General features: G+C 42.3%; 2 protein-coding genes across 2 annotated transcripts; one reads left to right on the forward strand and one right to left on the reverse strand.

Moving 5' to 3' along the window:
* Positions 1-2,059: 2,059 nt before the first annotated feature.
* Positions 2,060-12,398, reverse strand: LOC132710518 (vomeronasal type-2 receptor 26-like). The gene is made up of 3 exons (XM_087883516.1): positions 12,172-12,398; positions 11,604-11,617; positions 2,060-3,247 (listed from the first exon to the last, which is right to left on the reverse strand). Exons 1-3 carry the CDS (start codon positions 12,396-12,398, stop codon positions 2,442-2,444), a joined length of 1,047 nt encoding a protein of 348 aa, XP_087739642.1. The 3' UTR covers positions 2,060-2,441.
* A 1,592-nt stretch (positions 12,399-13,990) lies between these two features.
* LOC148116228 (vomeronasal type-2 receptor 26-like) lies at positions 13,991-24,906 on the forward strand. The gene is made up of 4 exons (XM_087883517.1): positions 13,991-14,147; positions 16,064-16,205; positions 17,648-17,877; positions 24,002-24,906. The coding sequence occupies exons 1-4, from the start codon at positions 13,991-13,993 to the stop codon at positions 24,904-24,906; spliced, it is 1,434 nt and encodes a 477-aa protein (XP_087739643.1).
* The last annotated feature ends 1,432 nt before the right edge of the window (positions 24,907-26,338 follow it).

The following is a 26,338-nucleotide window of genomic DNA, read 5'->3' on the forward strand; positions in this document are numbered from 1 at the left end:
CTCCTGAGGGACTCAGGGCGGTGTACAGCCAGCTAAAAACATACAACACAAACATTAAAAACAATTAAAAGGATATATATTAATTTGGCCCCAATTTAAAATGACAAACCAGTTAAAAATGTTTTTTAAAAATGTTATGTTAAGCCAGCCCGGCTTGCTGGAAAAAGAAAGTTTTAAGGGCACGGCAGAAGGCACCGAGATCATGGATTCTCCTTATCTCAGGGGGCAACTGATTCCAGAGGGTAGGTGCCCCCACAGAGAAGGCCCTCCCCCTGGGGGTCACCAGCCTACATTGTTTGGCTGATGGCACCCCGAGGACGCCCTCTCTGTGGGAGCGCACAGGTCGGTGGGAGGCAGTCGGTAGCAGCAGGCGGTCTCGAAGATAACTAGGTCCTATGCCATGGAGTGCTTTAAAGGTGGTGACCAACACCTTGAAGTGCACCCGGAAGACCACTGGGAGCCAGTGCAGCTCACACAGGAGCAGTGTTATGTGGGAACGCCAGGCAGCTCCCATAATTACCTGCGCGGCCGCATTCTGGACCAGCTGGAGCCTCCAGGTGCTCCTCAAAAGGAGCCCCATGTAAAGAGCGTTGCAATAGTCCAGGCGCGAGGTAACAAGGGCATGAGTGACTGTGCACAGGGAATCCTGATCAAGAAAGGGCCGCAACTGGCGGATCAGGCGAACCTGACAAAAGATCCCCATGGCTACCGCCGTCAGATGTTCCTCTAAAGACAGTTGCGTATCCAGGAGGACACCCAGATTGCGAGCCCTCTCCGTGGGGGCCAAAGACTCACCCCCAATAGTCAGTGATGGAGTCAACTGACTATATCGGGATGCCGGGAACCACAGCCACTCAGTCTTGGAAGGGTTGAGCTTGAGCCTGTTCCTCCCCATCCAGATCTGCACAGCCTCCAGGCACTGGGACATCACTTCAAGGGCATCATTGGGGTGGCCTGGGGTGTAGATGTACAGCTGAGTGTCGTAAGTGTACTGATGGAACTCCACCCCAAAGCCACGGATGATCTCGCCCAGAGGCTTCACATAAATGTTGAACAGAAGGGGTGAGAGGACCGATCCCTGCGGCACTCCACAAATGAGAGGCCTCGAGGTCGACAATTGCCCCCCTGCCAACACAAACTGCGACCGGTCTGAGAGAAAGGAGGAGAACCACCATAACACGGTGCCCCCCACCCCCAACTCCTCCAAACGGTGCAGCATGATACCATGGTCGATGGTATCAAAAGCTGCTGAGAGATCTAACAGGGCTAGAACAGAGGAGCAACCCCTGTCCCGTGCCCTCCAGAGATCATCTACCAATGCGACCAATGCCGTTTCCGTGCTGTGCCCAGGCCTGAAACCCGACTGGAACAGATCTAGATAAGACGTTTCCTCCAGGAATTCTGGAAACTGTCGCGTGACCACACTCTCAACAACCTTCGCCATGAAGCGAAGGTTGGAGACAAGACGGTAGCTGGCTAATACTGCCGGGTCCAGGGAAGGCTTCTTGAGGAGAGGCCTCACCACCGCCTCTTTCAAGGCAGCGGGGAAGTAACCCTCACTCAGCGAAGCGTTGATATTTCCATGGAGCCAGCCTCGTGTCCCTCCTGGGAAGCCAGTACTAACCAGGAGGGACATGGGTCCAGTAAACATGTGGCCGCACCAAGTCTCCCCAGAATCCTGTCCACGTCATCAGGAGTCACAGAGTCAAACTCTTCCCAGATAACATTCTTCCCAGATAACAATGAGAATGTATCTGCTGTGAACTCTGCATTGGCAACAGGAAGGGCCAGTAAACACTCAGCTCCATTCAGTTGCCCTGACTCCACCCCACAAGAAATTATGGGGTCATTAAACAACAAGAAAAGCAGTATGCAAGATGTAAAGGATCAGGAACAAGGAGCTACAGAACAAGCCTCAGTGTTCTATGCAATTGGCTTTCCTTGTGGGTACCTGGGACAGGCTGCAAAACTTGGCTCTAGATTGCCTAGCTCTTCTGCCTGGCATTAAGGTCTTTTCAAACATTGTTTCCAGAAGAGTGAGCGGATAAATCTTGTCCTTTCAGGATTTTGCCCCCCAAGAGGTGAAAAGGGAGAAGAGCTGTGAAAAAACCAAGTTGTTGGAGGAGTGAGACCCTCTTAGCAAGACAGAAGCATAGAAGAGAAAGTTCTGCTTTTGGGACCCTGAACTCCTTGCTTCTCAGTACATTTTGTCAAAACTGCTACTGCAAAACAACTGATTGTGTTTCTTTTTATTAAGGCAATAACTCTTGAGGATACTAACAGCAGATGGGTGGGAAAGTAACCTGAGGATTATTATTTATGGATATTTGTGCTTACAACATCTATTGTATTTTTTATACGTATGATCATCATTTCGCACCATTTTCTTGGTTTGGTCTTTTGGAACATGTTAAGAGTCAAAATACTTCTGACTCACATAGCTAATTTCTTTTGGTCGTTAGTTGCTCCTTTGTGTTCAGGTCTGGCCTCAGAATAATAATGTAGCACTTGGGGATGAAGACGCAACCAAGCAGACCAGCACTGGAGGCCAAGATGGAGAAGACCTGCACAGCCACCATGTATTTCCCTTTGGTGCTCAGGTAGGTGGGCACAAAAGTCACCCAGACACTGCAGAAGACCAGCATGCTGAAGGTGATCAGCTTGGCTTCATTGAAGGCCCCAGGCAGGTTCCTGGCCAGGAAAGCCACCGTGAAGCAGATGGCAGCCAGGAAGCCCATGTAGCTGAGGGTGACGTAGAACATGACAACGGCCCCTTCATTGCATTGCAGGATGATCTCTCCAGGCTGGGAGTGGAGGTCAGAGTCAGGGAAGGGGGGAGAAACTCCCAGCCAGATGGAGCAGATGATAAATTGGACAGCAGAAGAAGAAAGGATGATGGAGTTGGCCAAGCTCTTCCCCAACCATCTCTTCACTCGGTTTCCTGGTTTTGTGGCCAGGAAAGCCAGCACCACCGTGATGGTTTTGGCCAAGAGAGAAGAAATGGCCACTGAGAAGATGATGCTGAAAACCGTCTGTCGGAGAAGGCAGGTGGCTTTCCTTGGTTGGCCAATGAAGAGAAAATTAGACAAGAAGCAAAGCAGGAGGGAGACCAGGAGGATGTAGGAGAGGTCCCGGTTGTTGGCTTTGACAAGGGGAGTTTCTCGGTATTTAATGAAGATGAGTAAGACAAAGCCTGTGGTTAGGGAAAAGAATAGAGCAAATGACACCAGGATGTTGCCCAGATGTTCTTCATAAGACAGGAAAGTTATAAATTTGGGGATACATTGGACTTGATCCCCATTTGGATATTTATCATCCGGACACTTGGTGCATTTTTCTGTATCTGAGAAAACAAATAAACCCAAAAAAATTATTTAACATATTATCCTTTCACCTTCAAAGAAATACATTCATGGGACAAGATACATTTCTTACCATCTCCATAGAAAGGTCATAAAAAGAATACCATTTTCTAAAAAAAATAATATTTCTAATTGTTTATTAAATTGGGGGATGTCCTAGGATGATTTCCTGTGTAATGTGGAGAATCTTCATAGGAACCTACATTATTACAGGTAAATAATAAATCAGTTACTCTTTCTAGTCACACTTCCTGAGTCCTTCACATGGCACTTCTTAATATACAGGACTCAGGAGAGGCTAACTTTCGGAATCTAGTTTGCTGGCAGGGAAACCTAGTCCTGCAAATAATCAAGAATGACTCCTGGGAGCAGTGATAATTTATTCGTCATGAGGTGGAGCCCTAACTGTCCTCACCACCTCATTGTGGACCAGCAAAATCTTCTCGGTGATCCTCAACGGGGGAGCCATATAGAATGCATTGCAATCCCAAAGATGTTTTTTCCAAAAGGCAACTGGACTTTTTTTGTGTGTTTTTTTCTTTGAAAACATTTAGTTTCTCATCCATGATGTCTATGGAGATCTTCAATCATCCAGGTCATAGTTGTCAAACCATGAAACTAATCAAGGAGAGAAGCAACCTAGAACTAAGGAGAAATTTCCTGACAGTTAGAACAATTCATCAGTGCCTCCAGAAGTCGTAAATGTTCCAACACTGGAAGTTTTTAAGAAGAGATTGGATAACCATTTGTCTGAAGTGGTTGTAGGGTTTCCTGCCTAGGCAGGGGGTTGGACTAGAAGACCTCCAAGGTCCCTTCCAACTCTGTTATTCTATTCTAATTTCTTCCATTTAAACATTGGTAGGACTTCTCACACTTAGCAGGTTCAAGAGATTGTCACGTGGCCCATTTAGCACTCAAACTATGTGAACAAACTGTGGCTCAGGCCAAACTCCATCTTGTGTGCAGCTGCTCAGTTTCATGTACGTTAAATACAGTCAACTTTATCTTGATGCTCAAACTCTGAAACAATACAAGGTCCCTTCCAACTCTGCTATTCTGTTGTGTCCCAAAGACGTTTTTTCAAAAGGCAACTGGACTATCTTGTTTTTTTCTTCCTTGAAGAAGTTTCCTTTAAAACCGAAGAAGCTTCTTGGATGAGAAGTGAAACATTTTCAAAGAAAAGAAAACAAGAAAAACTAATTGCCTTTTGAAAAAAAAAAAGCACCTTTCAGGATAACCGTCATTGAGACGATTCTTGGAGACTGGAGACGCAATCTGTCACATCCTCCTCTCTGTTCCGAGCCACTCCTTCATGTTTGTCATCCCTTAGATAAGAAATTGTGCAGTTTGAAAATAAACAAGCTTCAAACTTTTAACTTGGACTTCCATGAAAATGCTCTAGTCTGGATGAATCCATTCTCTGTCTTTTTCTTTGGTGTCACCCACCTTCCTGAGTGGAGAAGGTCCCCTCTGGACAAGGAACGCAGTCGTAGCAGCAAATGGGCTCTCCTTCTCGAGCCCTCTTGACAAATCCAGGATGACAGTTTTCCACACATTTGGACTGAGGCAGAGACTGAGCAGAAAAGAAGGGATGCCAAAAGTAAAACCTCAGAACTCACCATCCATGGAAAACGGAGGTAGACATAAACCTTAGGGAAGTAACTAGGTTTTGGTTAAATAAATATGAAATATCACCTGACTTCCCATCATTGACAGACAACCTATTCCATTCCATTCCATAATTCTTTTCCATTCCTATTTCTTCTATTCTATTCTATATTCCATTTCATTCCATTCCATTTTCTATTCCATTCCATTCCATTCCATTCCATTCCATTCTATTCCATTCTATATTCCATTCTATTTTCTTTTCTATTCTATTCTATTCCATCCCATCCCATTCTTTATTCTATTCTGAATTCCATTCCATTCCATAATACTATTCCATTCTATGGCCCTATTAATATGGATTCCTCCGTTCTTCCTATAGCCATGATTTTCAAGGATGATGGTCTATCCCTTAAATTTATAATAAAATTTATTCTAGATGGTTTATTTTTATTTTATTTTTTTTATTTTTTTAAATTTGATTTATATGCCGCCCTTCTCCGAAGACTCAGGGCGGCTTACAGTGCGTTAAGCAATAGCCTTCATCCTTTTGTATATTTATACAAAGTCAGCTTATTGCCCCCACAAACTGGGTCCTCATTTCACCTACCTTAGAAAGGATGGAAGGCTGAGTCAACCTTGAGCCTTGGCGAGATTCGAACCCTGCAGTAATTGCAGGCAGCTGGTCTTAATAAGCTTAATAACAGGGTGCCTTAAACCCCTGTAGTACCAAGTATTAATTTTTCTTTTATTAGATTTAAAAAAAAATAAGTAGAACAATGCAGTGATGAAAAAGAAAATTCTGCCCAGCAGGATACTAAATTGCAGAGGGGAGACAAAAGGGCCATGATCTATGTCATAAAGTTTAGTCACCCAGCGTCCCATGTTGGACATGGCTGGATCAGCTGATAATAGTCTTCCATACTAGAGCATCTGAAGGACACCTTGGTCAATAGCACTGAAGCTTTCTAATCCACCTAACAAAATTAGAAGAGTACCACTCCCCACATTAAATTCTCCATCTTGGTGACCAGGCTTAGCCCACATGAAATGGGTTCTAGGGCTTTGGAAGCCGGAGAAAAGTCTCCAATATTTTCCCTACCTTGTTAAGCGACTTTAGCCTTGACAGAGCATCTTGGTTGATAATTACTCTCTGTCTTTCAACACTCCCAAGTTTCAGTTGGATGGGATCCTCCTCGGAGACAATCAAAATACATACAAAGTCCAGATCTGCTGTTATGTCTCCATTTTGGTCCAAGTAAAGTTTAAAGTGGGAAAAATTCCAAAATTCATTCTTCTCAAGGAAGGGGTGGAACTGGAATGAATTCATTCCCATATTTTAAAAGTAGAACCCTTCTTTCTTTCTTTTTAATCCCATGTGGTCTTTTAACATTTGAATCTTTCTTCAACACTTGTCTAAATTGCAAATATGCTTGGTTCGGGGGGTGGGGGAGTGTTACCACTATCTTCAAAAGTTAAAAAAGGTTCAGCAACATTTGTCAACCACATATTGAGAAAATATAGATTGAGAAAATAAATATTGACAAACTTTGTCAATTATATGGAACATTCTTGAACAGCTCACAAATAAATTAACAAACAAAGAGATTATGTATACACTCCCGGAAAACAACAGGGTGAGTACAAGAAAGCAGGGATTTGTCAAGAAGAAAGTTGCCAATTTAATTTTCTCTCTGATAGTTGACAGGAAAAACACATCCTAATGAGCTAATTCTACCTTATTGTAAAGCCACATCAACAGAACTTTGCAAGTCTGAAAGTACAAATCTCCCACCATCAGTTTTGATTGGCTGAAAAGGTAAAGGTAAAGGTTCCCCTTGCACAGACGTGCTAGTCATTCCCGACTCTAGGGGTCAGTGCTCATCTCTATTTCAAAGCCAAAGAGCCAGCGCTGTCCGAAGACGTCTCCATGTTCATATGGCCGGCATGACTAAATGCCAAAGGCGCACGGAATGCTTTTACCATCCCACCAAAGGTGGTCCCTATTTTTCTACTTGCATTTTTTACATGCTTTCAAACTGCTAGGTTGGCAGAAGCTGGGACAAGGAACAGGAGCTCACCCCATTACGCAGCACTACAGATTCGAACCACTGAACTGCCAACCTTTCGGTTGACAAGTTCAGCGTCTTAGCCACTGAGCCACCGCAAGCCTGAAAAGTTAGGGATGATCATTTCTGAATTCCTTTTTTTTGCCTGTTATTCGGCTGTTGGCTGCCCCTCTTACCTGGTTGCTCCCAGGAAATCTTCCCCATCATTCCTCAAGATCATTCTGACATGTCATTCTGCTTCTTAATGAAATGTAGGGATGGCAGTAATAAAACTTGATTTAGCAAAGTACTAACAAATTACTTCATGGGGTTATGATTAGGAAGCTACTTACGTAAGATCTGAATTGTGATAATTAAGTGGAGAAAAACTGTCTTGAGATGAAAGGAGCTGCTCTAGCCATGAAGAAAGACAAGGGAAAGAACTATATTTTTATGGCAGCTGAAAATCAGAAGATGCTTCTAGAAGCACCATGTTCAAATAACACAATCTCTTTGTTGGAAAGGATAGCGCACTCTTCCAATTACTAAAAAAATGTTACACAGAAGATTAAGCACTATATTCCATAGTTTATAGATATGGAAAAATGAACTCAGTCATAAGATGAGGAGATTCTGGCTGAATAAGAAGAAAAATGTCATAAAAGGAGGAGCCAGTGAACCTGAGAAATTCAGTCTCCTCTTGTCTTAATGCAAAGACTGAGCAAATATAGGCCAAAGAAATTTCAGCTGGGATCCATGCAGAAAGGAGTGGTTAGGCTAGATGGCCTCAAGGTCTCCATTAAATATATAAAGGTAAAATTCTATGATGCTAATCACAAACCATATACCTACAGGGATTTATTTAAAACTGCATGCATCCTTTTCAAATTAGCAGTGTTTAATACCAAATATTAATAAATATTAATATTTATCTACCATGGTGTAGCTTCTTTGGAATATTAACTCCTGGTCAATTAGATTGGCCAAAAGTGTTGGACTTTTGTAGCATAATTAGATTGAGATGGTTCTTGTTCTTTTCCATTGGACTTCTCAAACAGAACTGAGATTTGGGGACTGGAGGCTAGAACATACAATGAACCGTTGCAGGAACTGGGCATAACTGGTTTAGTGAGGAGAAGGACAGGGGAGACATGATAACATCTTCCAATATTTGAGGGGCTACCACAGAGAGGAGGGGATCAAGCCATTTTCCAAAACACCTGAAGGCCAGACAAGGAATAATGGATGGAAATTGAACAAGGTGAGATTCAACCTGGAAATAAGGAGAACAATCAACTAATGAAACAGAAGTTGCCTTCAGAAATAGTTGGAGCTTCAACACTGGAGGTTTTTAAGAAGAGACTGGACTACCATCTGTCAGAAATGGGGTATGAACTCCTGCTTGGGCAGGGGGTTGGACTAGATGACTTACAAGGTCCCTTCCAACTCAGTTAATCTAATCTAATTAATGGACACTTGGCAGAGTCCCATACCTGCCATGGTTGCAGCCTTGGAGCTCCCAAACTCTCTTCGCCCTCCTTCCTTCTCCTTCTGTATCTGGAGGAATATGCAACATTCAAGGCATGCACCAGACTCTTAACGATACTGTAAATATGTTTGTTATTTTTGATCCATAAAGTGTTCCTTCCCTGTTGGGTCTCCATTGATGTTTTCTGGGTGCATCTTCTCCGACCATTGACAGAAGAGACACGGTTTGAAAAAGAACAGTGAAAATACTGATCTTCATACTGGACATCTACAAAGAAGTAGGGTTCAAACGCATCCTCTTTTGGCCATTGTTTCCTCTGAAAAGTAAAAGACCAAATACTATGGACATGTTTGAGACATCTGTGTTTTTTCAATGAATATGTTCCCAAATTTGTGGTGATCCAGACTTTCCCTTCAATGGGTCCTGGCAAACCTTCAAGAGTTTCATGGAAAGGAAGGATTCCGTCTGCAATGGAAACATATTCTAAGAAGTGAACAAAGACATTGACTTGTCTCCACTTAGAGAGGGCCTCTCTGAGGAGTGTCGGTTGTCTAGTCATTGAGATTCGTTGTGATATAACCACACAAATTCCATTCCTGACAAGCATAGGAGTCAAAATCCTCATGAAATTCTCTCCGTTCTCTGTGTCTGAAGCAAAGAGGCCAATCAAGGTCCATCTGAAATGGAGAAGCAGATGGACAATTGCTGGGTACTGGAACCTTCCTTTGGGGAGCATCCGGTGGTAAAAAGGGAATTGACTTTTATCACTCAGAGCCTCCGAAGCAGTTTGATAACTGATCTGAAAAGACAATGAAGAATGCTTATATTTGGGTTCGGATCAAGTCCAAATTAGCTTTTAATACTTCCAACTTCATTCTCTTGAACTTGTTAGAATAGTTTATTGTTGATTAGTCATGAGGTCTACAAAAATACAGAATATAAAACACAGAACATTAAGAACACAATATATAAACATAGAATAAAAAAATTAAGGAAACAAGAACACAAATAAAGAATGAAAATCATACTTCTGTATCACCTTTATAATTTCCCACAATCAGACGCAGATACACAGATTTTAGGTGAACTCTTTTGTTCCACTAAAGTGCCGTATTATATATAATTTTTGAATTCTCATAGCATAGGAAATGAGTTGTTTTAATATAAGGGTCACAATACATTGTTTTTATAATGTGCAGTCCAAGCTTTTGAAAGTTTTCTTTCTTATATAATTGAGATTGAAAGGATGAACATGTTAGTCTCTCTCTGGAGCTCCAGAAAGACAAGTTCATTGGGACTTCTATATTTCCAGCACATTCTCACTAAAATAAATATCTCCTGAAGGCACTTTTGCATTTAAATACTTGCCTTTTAATGGAACTTTTGTCTGTTAAAAATGACAGAATTTTAGAAATCTCAGTTTCTACAGCTTAATTTTATATCAAAAATTGTATATCCCAATTTTAGACAGGGGAAAAGTTGTATAAATTCCCAATTAAGCCCTGAGGGTGGAAGAACTTTTATCCACCCACAAAATCCTTCTTAGACGATGTGATTATTTTAGTGATGATATATGTCTTAAAGCTTCAAATCACAGCTCCATATAAGAGTTTAGGGGTAATCTAAGGGAGAGAAGCAACCTAGAACTAAGGAGAAATTTCCTGACAGTTAGAACGATTAATCAGTGGAACCACTTCCCTCCAGAAGTTGTGAATGCTCCAACACTGGAAGTTTCTAAGAAGAGGTTGGATAACCGTTTGCCTGAAATGGTATAGAGTTTCGTGCCTAAGCAGTGGGTTGGACTAGAAGACCTTCAAGGTCCCTCCAACTCTGTTATTCTATTGTGTTCTAATCTCGGCATTATATACTTTAATAAATGGGGCTAAGGAAATTGGATATCTTAAATTTAAGTAGTAGATTCACTTATGTCCATGCTCTGGGCTCTTTTGATGTGGAGTGAGCAAAGATCCAGTCTCCAAGAAAGCTACCTCTAGATAAGGAAAGGTGTTACTTGCTCTATGGCTCACCACTGAATAGCCCTCTATGGGTATGATGTCATTTTTAAAATTCATAACTTTTCACTTTGATTTATTAAGAATCAGATACTTATTATGGGAGTTGGAGCCAAGTCTTCTTTACAGCGTATGGAACCCAACTTGAGGGAGTCCTTGGTGCTCTCTGAGATTGCTTGTTTTCTTCCAGACGTTTCATGACCCAAACTGGCTAACATCATCAGTGCTAACTATCATCATCATCATCACTAGCACTGATGATGTTTCCTAGTTTGGGTAAAGAAACATCTGCAAGAAAACAAGCAAATTCAGAGAGGACCAAGGACCCCTCATGTCAACCCCGAGCTACAAATATTCTCCTTTATTACGGGTATAATAAGAATAATAATACCATTCTCAGTTTATAACAAGATGATAATAGATGTATCTAGTGTCTTAGGCATGTGAACCGGAGGGTCCTTTATGAGTCCTGGTAAGTCATTCGTGTCTAGACTGAATAATAATGGTACAAGTATGCACCCTTCGTGAGCTTTGGTCCCATTTGCTACAAGTGTCCAGCAGAATCCACCCAAGCCATGAAGAGGGTGTCATGAGAAGATATGGCTGCTTTGATGGCTGCCTCCTTCTCAATATGGATCCCAATCACCAGCCATGAGACCTCAAATGGCTATGGTGAAAAACAGCTCCTGAATTCCATGGAGAAGATGCAAGTGGGGATATTGATCACCCACCAACTCTCACTTTACCAGATACACAAACACACACACACACACACACACACACACACACACCTGTGAGGCTTTGTAGGTGCCTCCTAAAGTTGACATCTGGATGGAGATGTCCCTTCTTGCTGCATCGAGAAGAGTCAAAAGACCGTCCTTCTTCCCACAGCTGTAGTTGGGAACATTGGCTTCTCCAGTAGAGAGCATGTCCAGCAAAGCATCTGAAGTGGCAAGTGAGCTCAGCGAGTTGTCATGGATGTTGTAGCCAAGTGTGAGATTGTGCAGGAGCTGTGGGTTCTTGTTAGCCACGTGAATGGCAAAAATGAATCGGACAATTCTAAATTTATCAGGAGATAACCTACCTGAAGGTGCCCACCTGTGGAAAAATATTCATATTATCAACACCACCATCGAAAGCAATAACAGGATATTGTTTAATGTATTTTCTCTTTGTCACACAAGCCTATTGAATTTTAAGCCAATACTGATCCAAAACTAGAGGCAAAAATTAAACCATTCAATGAGCATTTATAGATAGATACAGATTAAGAGAGTTGGAAGGGACCTTGTAAATCATCTAGTCCAACCCCCTACCCCCCCCCCAAGCAGATCCTACACCATTCCTAACAGATGGCAGTTCAGTCTCTTCTTGAAAGCTTCGAGGGATGGGCTTGACATAGGAAATTGCAACCTTTTCAATAGTTACTTTAAACAAAAGTCAGTTTTCAAACAGATGAACTCAGGGCTGGATGGGGAGGAAGAAATAATCTGGAGTTCTTTTAGCTGTTTCTCCATCTTTGGATTTGAGTCTCTTCCAGGAAATTAGGTGGGTCCTTCCATATAGGAGTAAGTGAAATAAGGAGGGGGAAAAAGGAGAATATTACATCTGAAAATGGAAGGAGTGCAAATCCATCATCCTGAATGACTTACGAGTCAGACTGAGTAGAAGGAGCCATGTTGAAAGGCAACGTTATATTTGAGCTTAATGTTGCTGTGGTGACCATGCTAATGAGATGGTCTCCTGGCCTGTAATAGCTTGGTGGATTTTTTCCATCCCGGTGCTCCAAATTCATCGGGCACTTCCTCCTAAGCTTTCCAGAGACTGGCTGGAACAACGGCAGCATCAGAAGCATCAGGAGCAGAATCAGGAGGTCCATCATTCCTTGGGCTGAATCAATCCCTTTCTAAACAAGGACACCAAGAAGATACAGAAGAATTCCAGGCTTCCCACAAGATGGAAATGCCAGCGGTTCTCCATATTCAGACAGAGACAAGCCGAGCTTCATCTGGAAAGGAGAGAAAGTACATTCAAGAGCAGAGCTCCTACCTGTCTCAAAATGTGTGCCACCAAAGAGCCTGACCTGAAGCATTTATCCTTTTCTGATGCAAGATCCCTTCCATGCTGCTTCAGTCTGATGTTTACATCAAGGCAGTCGCTGGAGAAGTGACAGAAGAGGTCACAGAGAATAGGATGGTGATAATTACACCTTGAAGCAACTTCTCCTCTGGGAACCCTGAAGTTCTACCAGGGCTCCATGTGAGGAGGGATGTCTGGAGAAAAGCATCAAAATCACAGATACACACCTAGGGACATTATTCTGTAATGGTTGTGGTCTTTCCTGCCCGGACAGGCCCAGAAAATTATCAAAGTACAGATTAGGTGAGATCTGGCTCAAAAACAGTAACTGTGAGAGGGACCTTGGAGTCCTAATGGATGACCACTTGAATATGAGCCAGCCGTGTGCAGCAGCAGCCAAAAACCCTAATACAATCCTGGGTTGTATAAACAGAGGCACAGAATCAAAATCACATGACATATAAATGCCGCTTTATAAAATCCTTAGTAAGGCCACACCTGGAATACTGCAACCAATTTTGGTAACCATACTACAAGAAAGAGGTTGAGACTTTGGAAAAAGTGCAGAGAAGAGCAACTAAGATGATCAAAGGCCTGGAGACTAAAACATATGAAGAACAGCTCTAGGATTTGGGTCTGGCTAGTCTAGAGAAAAGAAGAATTAGGGGTGACATGATAGCAATATCTCAGTATTTGAGGGGCTGCCCCAAAGAAGAGGGGGTGAAATTATTCTCCAAAGCACCAGAGGTCAGGACAAGAAACAATGATTGGAAAAAAGAGAGAAGCAACCTGGAATTAAGGAGAAATAACAGTGAGGACAATTAACCAGTGGAACAGCTTCCCTTCAGAAATCATGGGAACTCTGTCACTGGATGCTTTTAAGAAGAGACTGGACAGTCAGTTATCTGAAATGATAATGGTATTGTCAGGCTTCGAGGTCGTCTCAAATAAATTGCATTTCAAACAAAGTCTTTGAAGGAAAACTCCTATTTATTAAGCACGACATTCCACACCTGACTCCATCGAAGCCAATACTGACTTCCAGACCCAAAACCCTCCCTTTCCTTTCCCCACTCCTCTGCACTCATTGGCCATCTTCCAAGTCATTCTACCCCTAATCTCCCGTTCCAGCTCAAAGGAATTTCCCCCCTCCCATCCCATCTCCTAGGGGATATTATCTCCAGGGAAAATAAGTAGGTGAAAAGTCAAACGTCCCTTTCCAGATGCCTCCGCCTCTCCTTCTTATGTCAGCACTAGAGTAAATGCAACTTGAAGTGCTGACACGTATTAGTACTCCTGGTACTAAAGAGAAGTCATGATTCTTGCCTAGGGGGTCACTTTGGGTTTTTAAAAACCCTCCATTTGACTAGGAGGCAATTCTGGTGGCCAAAGATGAAAGCTGATGTAGAAGACTACGTGAGGAGCTGTGCCACCTGCGCCACCATGAAATCCAGACCAGGGAAGCCCCCTGGACTTTTCCAGGCTGTAGCCGAACCCACAAAGCCCTGGGAGGAGATTGCGATGGACTTCATAGTTGAGCTCCCTGACAGTGAGGGCAACCGTTTCATTTGGACTGTCATTGATTTATTCTCCAAGCAAACTCACTTCACTGCCTGCAGCGGACTACCCTCGGCCAAAAAACTGGCAAAGCTGTTTGTGAAACACATCTACAGGCTACATGGAGTCCCAAAAAGAATAATATCGGACCGCGGGGTCCAGTTTACCACTACGTTCTGGAGGGAGTTCCTACAATCCATTGGGTCATCCCAGGGACTTAGCTCGGCTTTTCACCCATCGACTAATGGATCGGCTGAAAAATTGAACTCAATGGTGGAGCATTACATTAGGTGTTATGTCAATTATCAACAAGAGAACTGGGTGGACTTGCTACTGTTTGCAGAAGTTGCTTATAATAATGCAGTACACAGCAGTACTGGGTTGACTCCTTTTCAGATAACTACGGGCATGGATTTTGTGCCGATGCCTGAGTTGCCTCGAGAGCCGCCTACTTCTATGTCCCTAATGGAGTGGATGACCTCGTTGAAAAAGGGTTGGGAGAATACAAAAAAAAAGCTTTAGCGGAGTCAGCAGAAAAGTATAAGGCCCAGGCTGACAAACACCGGGGTCTCCAACCACCTTTTGGAATAGGTGATAAGGTGGATTTGTCAACCAAGTACCTGAGATTGAGGTTGCCTAGCAAGAAGTTTGGACCCAAATTCATTGGTCCCTTTCCCACAGTGAAAGTGATTAATCCGGTGACTGTCCAACTTAGACTCCCTCGCATATTAGGGAAAATACACCCCGTTTTCCACAGTAGCTTATTGAAACCGGTTAGAGAATCCACCCTCTGACCTTTGCCAGCTGCTCTGCCCCCCCCCTTTAGTAGTACAAGGGAAGACTCCTTATGAGGTGAAGAAAATCCTGGACTCTACAGGGGGCGATTACAATATTTGGTGCACTGGAAAGGCTACCCTTTGGCTGAAGCTACTTGGGTTAAAAGTTGGGATGTGAAGGCTGATGCACTCGTGAAACAGTTTCATGACAAATTTCCTGACAAACCGAAAGGTCATCCGGGGGGAGGGAGGGGGGGTTGAAGGGATTGGTGCTAGCTACATACCAAACAAAATTTTCTGGCTCCAAGGAGTTGTTAGACAACACTCCTGCAGAGGTTAAATTAGCCTAATACCTACGACATCTATTTTTTAAAATCTATGGCAGAAGTTAGTTTCTTATTTCATTCCCTGCCATGGGGTTTTAAATAAACCATCCATTTTATCCAGATGTTGTTATGATTGTTCACACTTACTAGGGGACAACTGATTGTCTTGTGCCACCCTACTTCATTCATACTATCCAAACAAACTATGGGTCAGACTCCATCTTGGGTTCAGGGGCCCAGTTGCAGGTAGGCCAAATTCCACCTGAACCTTGACCCTCAAGTCCATCTGCTCCTTGGATCAACAACAGACTTCTGATGTATGAAGAGAAGCTATTGCTAAGTGGGTAAGATATTCGTCTTCCCTGCAATTATCAGAATAACAGTCATTCTAAATGTATCCCCCATGGATTTCAACCCAGAAAAATATTCTGAGGTAAAATAAGCTTTTAAAAATAGGCTCTGAGTTTCCTCCTCCTGAAAAGGCAACTCCTGGCTTTGGTGAGACTCAGCTGGTCTTGGTTTTCTCTTTGGTCACAGACCAAGGATAGGTAAGGGGAAGCACGGATGATGTAAATTTGCCCTGGGACCATCCAGGTGGCATCGTCTCTCTCTCGCTCTATGGTGAAGAAATTTGGGTGTGATTTCAAGGGCTATCAGCAGTTCAACAGCTGCACAAACCTTGATTTCTGATCGAGGAGGAAAGGTGAGAAGGATGGCTGGACTGCCTCTCCTCCTCCTGCTACTGCTCTTCTGGCTCCTGCCTCCAACTTCTGCTAAGAGGATGCCAATCAAATGTGTGTTCGCAGATCCTTATCAGAATCAGAGACAATGGGATTATAGCACGTCTGGTGACCTCATTATTGGTGGGAATTTACTCCTGGTAACTATTGTTTCATCCAGTCTCCCAGACTTTCAAAAAAACCCATATCAGCTTCCTTTCAGGATTTCGTAAGTTTCTCCTATTGGGAAAGATGTAAAGAATTCTTTGGTTTGTTTTTGGTTCAGAGTCTAATTTTAGAAATATTTGTTCTAGTGATAATTTTAATCTCCTACTTTTTCCTTTTCTCAATGAAGAGGCAAACTTCTCTGTCTTTCCACAACTCTTCATCAGGAAGATGATAAACAACATAAAATGTAAAGAGGAACTACACCTTGGAAACTGAGGCATCCTTGGTGTTCTCTGAGCTTGCTTGTTTCCTTGCAAATTTTTCATCACCAAAACTAGGTAACACCCAAATAATGTGAACTAATCTGGGTAATGAAACATCAGCAAGAAAACAACCAAACTCTGAGAGCATCAAGCACCCTTTAGCTACAAATATTCTCCTTTATTGGTACTCTTTGTGAGAAGAGAAATACAGGTATATCCATTGGGAAGTTGCAGGTAATAAGGGCCAGGAGTGGGCTTGCAGGCCTCATTGAACCAAAGTTTTAAATTAACATAATTGCAAAATGTACCAGACATATTTCTAGTACGCTGACTTGTGTGCTGCATTTCTTGCAAAGTACATGGTTTTGAGATATATTTGGAATCAGAACACTGAAACTGTGAGAAATAGAGAACTGAAAGTAGCTGATGGATAGAGGTTTGAGATGGACCGGGGGGGGGTTTGCAGAGAGTGACGGTCAGTAAGAATGTAAGAAAGAACAGGGAAGGGAAACTATGGAATGTGTATGTCAGTAAAAAAAAAAAAAGAAGGTAGAAGAAATGTGACTTGAGATGAGAACGGGGTCCTTTGCCCAATAGCAGTCCTTGTAGGACTTGCTATGTGTGTCCTTGGACCCCATTGCAATGGTTTAATAATGTATGTTTTGTCACGAAATTGCATTGCTATGATGGCTTTTCATGTTCCAAATTGTTTCTGAAATAAACTTCTGAATCTTAAAGTAAGATTTATTGCTTGTGGTTTCCTCTTTGGTTAATTTATAATATTAATTTGAACAGAAAATTGTAGTGGAAAACTCAGATAAAAGGTCTATCCTTTTCTAGTATGGGATACTGAAAAAACAACAACAACTGAACTCAGTTTTGGAATCATCAGTGCTCAGGATTGATGGCCTTCTAGAAACCTTCAAGATGCTCAGAGAGACTGAAATTAATTCTGGTGCTGGAGGAAGAGTTAAGAAGGATGACATTCACTTGAGCAAAGTGTAGAAGGACAGAACAATAGAAGGGTATAAAAATGGTCCATGACATGGAGAGACAGGCATTTCTCCTTTCTGATAAAGGCCTTCAAATTTAATGAAAGGACAACTTAAAAAATAACAACTCTCATTTGTTCTTCGGACTTGCTGCTCCAGACAAAATACAAAAATGGGAAGCAAATCAAATCCCATCTCAGACACACCCCATCTTTTCTGTAATGTTCCCAATGTTTTTCTCACTCTAGACCCATACCCAAGAATTACCAGCAGTTCCAGGCCTTGATGTTTGCGGTCAAAGAGATCAACAAGGATCTGGATCTCCTGCCCAACATCACCCTTGGCTTCCATATCCACGACAATTTCCAGATTGAGGTGAAGATTTCCATAATCTGCCTCTCCCTGCTCTCCAGAAAAGGTCAAATGGTTCCAGGTTACAAATGTGGCAGGCAGGACCCTCTGTTCTCTGTCATTGGAGGTGACAACCCCAAATCCTCAAGGCAGATGGCCTCCATCTTCAGCCTCTTCAAGGTCCCACAGGTAAGGAGGCTCCTTTAGATAGAGTCATGGAGTAGACAAATAACAGAAGCACAACTGAAGCCGAAGATGGAACCAGAGGTGTCTTCTGGGAGGAGGTACATCAGGAGTCTGTGATCTAGAAAATTCATGATAAATTGAATTCATTTTTATATTTTATGTTTTGATTTATGCAGCTCTAAAGAGATAATGAAATAATTCTGAAATGCTGTCTTTGCCAAGAGGAATTTCTCCCTAAGTTACTCTTCATTAAAGTTTAGCAAACCTTTCTGTGTACTTTAGTCTCTGTATCAGGTTGATAGTTTGTTCCCTTGGCCTCTCACCTCTTACAACCAGGCAAAATATGAAATTACAGCTCCTCCTAAGAAGGGAAGAAGCTTCAGCTTGTCCCTTAAAGTAAGTCAGTTGGTTGTAGGGCAATCAATCACAAAGTGGTGACCCCTACAGTCACCATAAAACTTAACTTTGTTTTTGAAAGAAGAATCTCACTTTCTCCAGCTTGGTGTTGGCTTTGAGTTCACTCAAGGAGAAAGAGCAGTTCATCCTTCCTTCTTCCGGATTAATCCCAGTGAATTTCCTGAGTATGAGGGTTTAGTCCAGCTCCTTCTGTACTTCCAGTGGAACTGGGTTGGCCTTCTGGCCCCTGAAAATGATGATGGAGAACATTTCGTCTCATCTATCTTGCCAATGCTGAAGGAGAAGGAGATCTGCCTGGCCTTCAATGACAAGTACAAGTTTGATGTTAATGCTTTTACAGAATTGAAAATGCTTCGTCTTTTCAAAGCTTTGTCTAGCACTGAAGTGATTATTCTATTTGGAGACTCCCATAGTATTTCAAATGTACTGGTGGCATTGTATTGTCATGAAGAATTGACAAAGAAACCATTTTTGAAAGTTTGGATCTTAACCTCTCATTGGAAAGTTAATGTGATAGGTTCTCAGGGGATACTGAAAGATATCAAGCGCTTCCATGGATCTCTGCATTTTAGGGACCGCACAGCTGATGTCCCAGAATTCAGCCATTTCCTCCTGTCTTTAGACCCATTGAACCCACAAGGGGACCCCTTTCTCCCACTATGGTGGCAATGGGTCTTTGGCTGCAGCTTCCACCAGGTACCTCAGAATAACAACGTACAGGAAAAACAATGTACAGGAAAGGAGAATTTACAGAAGGTGCCAATTTACATCTTTGAAACAAGCATGACAGGTGAAAGTTACAACATCCACAATGCCGCTTATGCTGTGGCACATGCGTTACATGCAATGGATGGATCAGGAGGGCGACCAACTAAGTTGAGGCTTGGAAAGAGGATCTCAAATGTCCAATCATGGCAGGTAATCTATAGGACTTTCTATCCAATCCACAGATCCTTAGAGTGGAAACTTCCCACATGCATCTCCTGAATTACTGATTTGTAATTTAATATGTGATTGAATTTGTATTTGCAATTGTGATATGTTTGCTGCCATATGCATGCATTTCAGAACAGTTTAAGAGAGCAGTTGTTAAAAAAATAATATCAATAAAGTGTGAGATTTTATTGGAAAGGGGTAAAGGAGGGAAGGAGAAAAGTAAACAAAACCAGTTGTCCATAAGTTCTCTAGAGCAGTGGTCACCAACTGGTGGTCCGTGGAAAACTGGTGGTCCGCGAGAAAATTTTGGTGGTCCTCAGAACAATTATTTGCATTTTTTATATTGCACTAAATCAGGGGTCCTCAAACTATGGACCCTGGGACAGATACGTGCAATGAATGTTTGTGTTGCTGCAGAGAGTCTCCCCCTTCAGGGTCTTTTTGTGCTGGTTGGAGGGGGGCAGAAATTCCAACTTGGGGTCTACTTCAGCCTCCTGGTGTGGGGCTTTGGGCGAAGGCTGGAAGGAAGGGCCACTGGTGGCAATGAGCCAGAGGGCCTCATTCCAGTGGGACTGCCTCATGGCCTGGAACTGGCTGACCATCTCAGCCCACTGAACCTCCAGGAACCAGTACCTGGCCTTGCACTCCTGCAGGTCTTTCCTCTGATTGGAAAGCCTATGCTCCTAGTCCTCAGTGAGGTGCTTCTGCCGAGCCTCCTTCTCGGTCAGATCCAATATAAACTGAGCTGTTTTGCCAACTCTTTCTCGTGGTGGCTGCTTAGCTCCAACAACTGCTTCTTTTTTAATATAAAAGTAGTTTTTATTGAATATAAATATTAAAAAAGACATACGTAACATATACACAACAACCATTTATACAACATATACACAAAAAGAGTGTAATTTCTTCTTAAGCATTTTTTCAGAGTGACATTCTACAATTCTACTTATGATATATTCTTTCACCTCTCCTTAATCTAATAACATTTTTTATTATATATATATTTAAATCGGTAATATTTCCCCTATATTTTTTGTATATTTCTGATTTTTAACCAATTATACCAATTATTCCATATTTTATAATAGTCTGATTCTTCTCTTTCTTGTAATTCTTTGGTTAACCAACAACTGCTTCTTGTTAGGACCCTAAGGAGCCCAGGCGGTCAGACAAGGAGTGGCGAGTAGAGGCTGGCAAGGTGCCCCTTGATGTGAGTGACATCAAGTTGGCCACGCCCACCCAGTCACATTACCATCTTGCCACGCCCACCCAGCCATTCATTAGGCGCAGATCATATTAGTGGTCCGCAGGACTTAAAATTATGAATTTAGTGGTCCCTGAGGTCTGAAAGGTTGGTGACCCCTGCTCTAGAGGAAAGACGTTCCTATAAGGTCCCAAATGTTCTTCAATGGTTACCTGAGTATAATAATAATAATAATAATAATAATAATAATAATAATAATAATAATAATAATAATAATAATAATAATAATAATTTTATTTCTATACCGCCCTTCTCCCGAAGGACTCAGGGCGGTGTACAGCCAATTTAAAAACACAAGACACAACAATGATTAAAAATTAAAATAATTAAATAGATTTGGCCAGTTTAAAACCCCGAAAATTTAAAATACCCCAATTTAAAATTATTATGTTGATAGCCCGGCCTGGTGGAACAACAGGGTCTTCAGTGCACAGAGAAACACCCGGAGGTCGGAGATCTTGCGCATTTCCGGGGGCAGTTCGTTCCACAGGGCTGGGGCTCCCACAGAGAAGGCCCTCCCCCTGGGTGTCGCCAGCCGACATAACTTGGCCGATGGCACCCTGAGGAGACCCTCTCTGTGGGAGCGGACTGGTTTGAGACGGTGACAAGTCCATGCGGGAGGTGTCAGCTCTGAGCAAGATGAAAATCTGGATGCTTCAACAGGTCAGATGTCCTAGTGGGCCCATTTGCAGAACCACCTCAGTTTCCCTCAGTATGTAGCCTGAATCCAACCTGTAAACAGTCAGTCATCATCAACCCAAATTCCTTTTAACTTCCTTGGTACATATTTCTGTGGCTTAGCATTCTGTGTGACTCTGTGCCACTTGTTTAATTTGCCATTTCTTCAGCTGCTCTGCTTGTTGAGTGAAAGCAGAATCTGTCACCCTCAGCACATCAAGCAGCACTCAAAGTGGACATAATGGGTGACTGGCCTGAAATCCCTCAGACTTTTCAAAGGATTTCAAACATTGGGCCTCTCTCCACAGTGAGGTGACAAACCAGAGCTGGGTTTTCCTTACACAAAGCTCCTCTTGGTCAGACAAGGTTCCTGCATTCTTCTCAATTAGCTTAACAATCAGCTGGAGAAAGTCAATGGGATTGTCAACTGTTGGTTTATATTATGTCATCATTCCTAAAATGCATTTCTCATTTATAAGACCCTGGGCCAAAGCAAGTGTTTTAATATGTATATATTTAAAAATGTATAAATCATTGGCTCTGCAACCAAACAAGACATACACAGACTTCAACGAATAATTAGAACTGCAGAAAAAAACAGTTGCTACCAACCTGCCTTCCATTGAGGACCTGTATACTGCACGGGTCAAAAAGAGGGCTGTGAAAATACCTACAGACCCCTCACATCCTGGACATAAATTGTTTCAACTTCTACCCTCAAAACGATGCTATAGAGCACTGCACACCAGAACAACTAGACACAAGGACAGTTTTTTCCCAAATGCCATCACTCTGCTAAACAACTAATTCCAAAAACATTGTCAAACTATTTATTAAGACTGTATTACTATTATTCTTCTCATCCTTCCTATTACCTATCTCTTCCTGCTTATGACTATAACCTTGCTGCTTGTATCTTTATGATTTATATTGTTTTATTTAGTTTCCTAGTATGATTTGATTGCTCATTTAGTATCATATGACTATCACTAAGTGTTGTATCTTATCATTCTTGATGAATGTATTTTTGATGTACACTGAGAACTTATGCACCGAAGACAAATTCCTTGTGTGTCCAATCACACTTGGCCAATAAAGAATTCTATTCTATTCTATTCTATTCTATTCTATTCTATTCTATTCTATTCTATTCTATTCTATTCTATTCTATTCTACTCTACTCTACTCTACTCTACTCTACTCTACTCTACTCTATTCTATTCTATTCTATTCTATTCTATTCTATTCTTTTCTATTCTTCTATTCTATAAAACAATATAATGAAATTCTAAATGTGGAATTAAAATATTCTTCTAATATTTGAGACGACTCTGAATCCTGACAGAATCATTTGGTAAAACTGGAGTTGAAGAAGCCATGGTAGACATGCCCAATGATAAAGAGAATTTGTGGTATTGGGAAATGAATGAAATATTCGGTGTTATCCTTGATTGCTGAGATCACCATGAAGGGAAATTCTCTAGTTTCTCAGATATACAACCATCTGCTAAGATGATGGCCATCACAGAATGATAGAAGCTCTTGATGTCTCATTTGTGGCTTCCAGCCAAGTATTCCAATGCCTGAAGGTCTCGTTTCTTTCAGATTCTTCCCTATTTGAGAAAAGTCCAATTCAACAACAGTGCTGGAGATGAAATTTCCTTCTCAGAAAATGGACTAGGATCTGGTGGTTATGATCTTCTGAATTGGGTTCTCCTGCCCAATCAATCTTTTGTCCCCATGAAAGTTGGGCAAATAGATCTTGGGGCTCCCCCAGGTCAGGATTTAACTATTAACACCGATGCTATCATCTGGACCACAAAGGTGAGCTGTTAAGAAATCTTCTAAATTCAGAGAAGGATTCATTCTCTCCTGGGATAGTCATCTCAAGCATTTCTCTTTTCCCTTTTAGAAGGTGCCCTTTGCCAGGTGTGGCATGAAGAGGTGCCAGGCAGGAGAGAGGAGAAGAGTTCCAGAGAGCGAGCAGGTTTGCTGCTACCAATGTGACCCTTGTCCAGGAGGGACCATCTCTAATCAGACAGGTAGAGCTCATCTAAAATTTATACAGTAACTTCTAAGATCAAGGAATCCATTAAGTAGGAACAAATATCAATTCTGTTGTCATTCTTGTTGATTGACATTTTTCAAAATATTCATGGTTTCCAGCAGAACCTCTGAATTCATGGATCTAAACTGTGCTTCCCCCTCCCACAGCCACTTTTCCTGCTCCTCAGCCATTTAATGCAAGGTAGCTTCAGGGCAGAATTCATGGATTCCCCAATAGACTTTCTACTCCTTCTCTTACAGGTTCAAGGTTTAATTTTCATTATTTTGCTTCTTCTGTCAGCATTATCAGTCTCCCAGGAAATTGATAGACTCATTGGAGAAAGAGAAGATGGATCTAGCTATGTCTGCCTGCCCTTCTCTGCCAAAAAAGACTGAATTAGTTTGTTTAGTTAGTTTATTTGATTTGTTTAGCACCCTACTCCCGAAGGACTCAGGGCAGTGAACAGCCAAACAATAAAATACATAAATACAAAAAATTTAAAAACTAGATAAAATCAAATTAAATCATTTTGGCCCAGACAAATTAAAACACCCCAATAATTTAAAAACAAATTAAAATGAGTTAATGAGTTAATGCAAAATATAAAGCAGAGAAATTGAGCCCAGGAGCTGAAAGGCTAAGGTATCCTCAGGGTTATCAGTAGTAAAGGATGATTAGCCCTTTTTGACACACCATGAAATGAAAACTGACTCTTGATTTCAGATGCAGCTTCCTGTGATCCCTGCCCAGAAGACCAATATCCCAACATGGAAAAGGACCACTGCATTGCCAAGAAGCTCCACTTCCTTGCCTATCAAGAGTCCCTGGGATACACTTTGGCTTCTCTCACTCTTTCTCTATCTATGATCACACTGGCAGTTCTGGCAGTTTTTTGTCAACATCATGATACACCAATCGTCAAGGCCAACAACAGAAATCTCACCTACCTCCTCCTCGTCTCCCTCCTGCTCTGTTTCCTCTGCTCCTTCCTCTTCATTGGTCGACCTGGGAAGCTCACCTGTCTCTTTCAACAAACTGCTTTTGCCATTCTCTTTTCCCTTGCAGTTTCCTCTGTCTTGGCAAAAACTGTCATGGTGGTTCTGGCCTTCATGGCCACCAAGCCAGGGAACAGGGCAAGGAAACTCATAGGAAAACCACTGACGAACTCCATTGTCTTAGCCTGTCCCTTGGTCCAAGCAGTTCTTTGTGCCACCTGGCTGGTAACCTCTCCCCCATTTCCCAACTTTGACTTCCATTCTTTGGTAGGAGAGGCCATCGTGGAATGTAATGAAGGCTCAGCTTCCATGTTTTACGCTGTCCTTGCCTATCTAGGGTTTTTGGCCCTCATGAGTTTCACAGTGGCCTTTCTGGCTAGGAAATTGCCAGACAGCTTTAATGAAGCCAAGTTCATTACTTTTAGCATGCTGGCATTTTGCAGTGTTTGGATTTCATTCCTTCCCACTTACCTGAGCACCAAAGGGAAGTCCATGGTGGCCGTGGAGATCTTCTCCATCTTGGCCTCTGGGGCTGGTCTCTTGGCTTGCATCTTTTTCCCCAAATGCTACATCATCCTACTTAAACCCAATCTGAATTGTAGGAAAAATATAATGAGGCAGAAGAATCTCTGATTTATACGAAAATTGGAAACTTTCAATTTCAATCAGACTAAAGCTGGAAGGGACCTTGGAGCTCAAGCAGGAGATCCTACATCATCTCAGACAAGTTGTCAACCTCCTGCCTGGGCGGGGGTTTGGACTAGAAGACCCTGAAGGTCCCTTCCAACTCTGTTACTCTATTCTAAAACAGCTTCAGCTGAAGCCATAGAAATAGCAATAGCACTTAGACTTATATACCACTTCAAAGTACTTTTACAGCCCTCTCTAAGCAGTTTACAGAGTCAGCATATTGCCCCCAACAATCTGGGTCCTCATTTTATCCACCTCAGAAGGATGGAAGGCTGAGTCAACCTTGAACTGGCAAGATTTGAACTGCCAAACTGCAGCTAGCAGTCAGTTGAAGTAGCCTGCAGTACTGCACTCTAACCACTGTGCCACCTCAGCTGTTCATCTAGGCCATACTTACTTCTGTTTCATTTCTTGGTTGCCATTCAAGGGGGAGGGGGGAGAGTATGGGGGGGGACTCAGGAATGTGGTGCCTCGGATGGCTAACCATAACACCCACCAGCCGGTGTGAGAACCAAGGTCATTTCAACGGATATCTATTGAAGTTGAGCGGGAACCTACATCTCGACTGATAGGACCATGTGACTTGAGAGACAAAGGGGGGTGGGGAGGTCTTATTCTTTTAACTATCCCTAAGCGTGGGAATAATTCAGAGCTAGCTTCACCTTTCTAAGTGCCGATATGGTGTACTCAATAAAGGATCCCTTGAACCCGAACAAACATCAGAGTCCTGACTTCCATGAGTTCCTTACTTGGAACCATGACACAACTGACTGCCCAGTCTTTTCTTAAAACCCTACAGCGATGAAGCACCCACAACTTCTGGCGGCAAGTTGTTCCACTGGTTAATTGTGCTCAGTTTCACATTAATTCCAGTTTGCCTCTCTCCTTGATTAGTTTCCATCCATTGTTTCTTATCCTGCCTTCTGGTGCTTTGGAAAATAAATTGACACTCTCCTAAGTTTGTAGGCCAGAGAAATGCTGTGGACATAGTACACTTAGATTTCAGTGAGGCATTTGACAATGTAGACCACAACCTACTTCTTGGTAAGCTAGAAAAATGTGGAATAGACAACATCACCGCCAGATGGATTTGTACCTGGCTGACAAACCATACTCAAGGAGTAGTCCTTATGGTACTACATCAACATGGAGAGAAATAAGCAGTGAGGTACCACAAGGCTCCATCAAAGGCCCTGTACTCTTCGAAATATTCATAAATGATTAAGATGAGGGAATAGATGGGGAACTCATCCAATTTGCAGATAACACTAAACTGGCAGGAAAAGCCAACAGCCCTGAAGACAAGCTCAGGATCCAAAAAGATCTTGACAAACTTGAACAATGGACCCTATTCAACAAAATGAATTTTAACGTG

Source organism: Pantherophis guttatus, chromosome 1, assembly GCF_059756535.1.
Source record: "Pantherophis guttatus breed Tessera chromosome 1, ASM5975653v1, whole genome shotgun sequence".
NCBI classification, from domain to species: Eukaryota; Metazoa; Chordata; class Lepidosauria; order Squamata; family Colubridae; genus Pantherophis; species Pantherophis guttatus.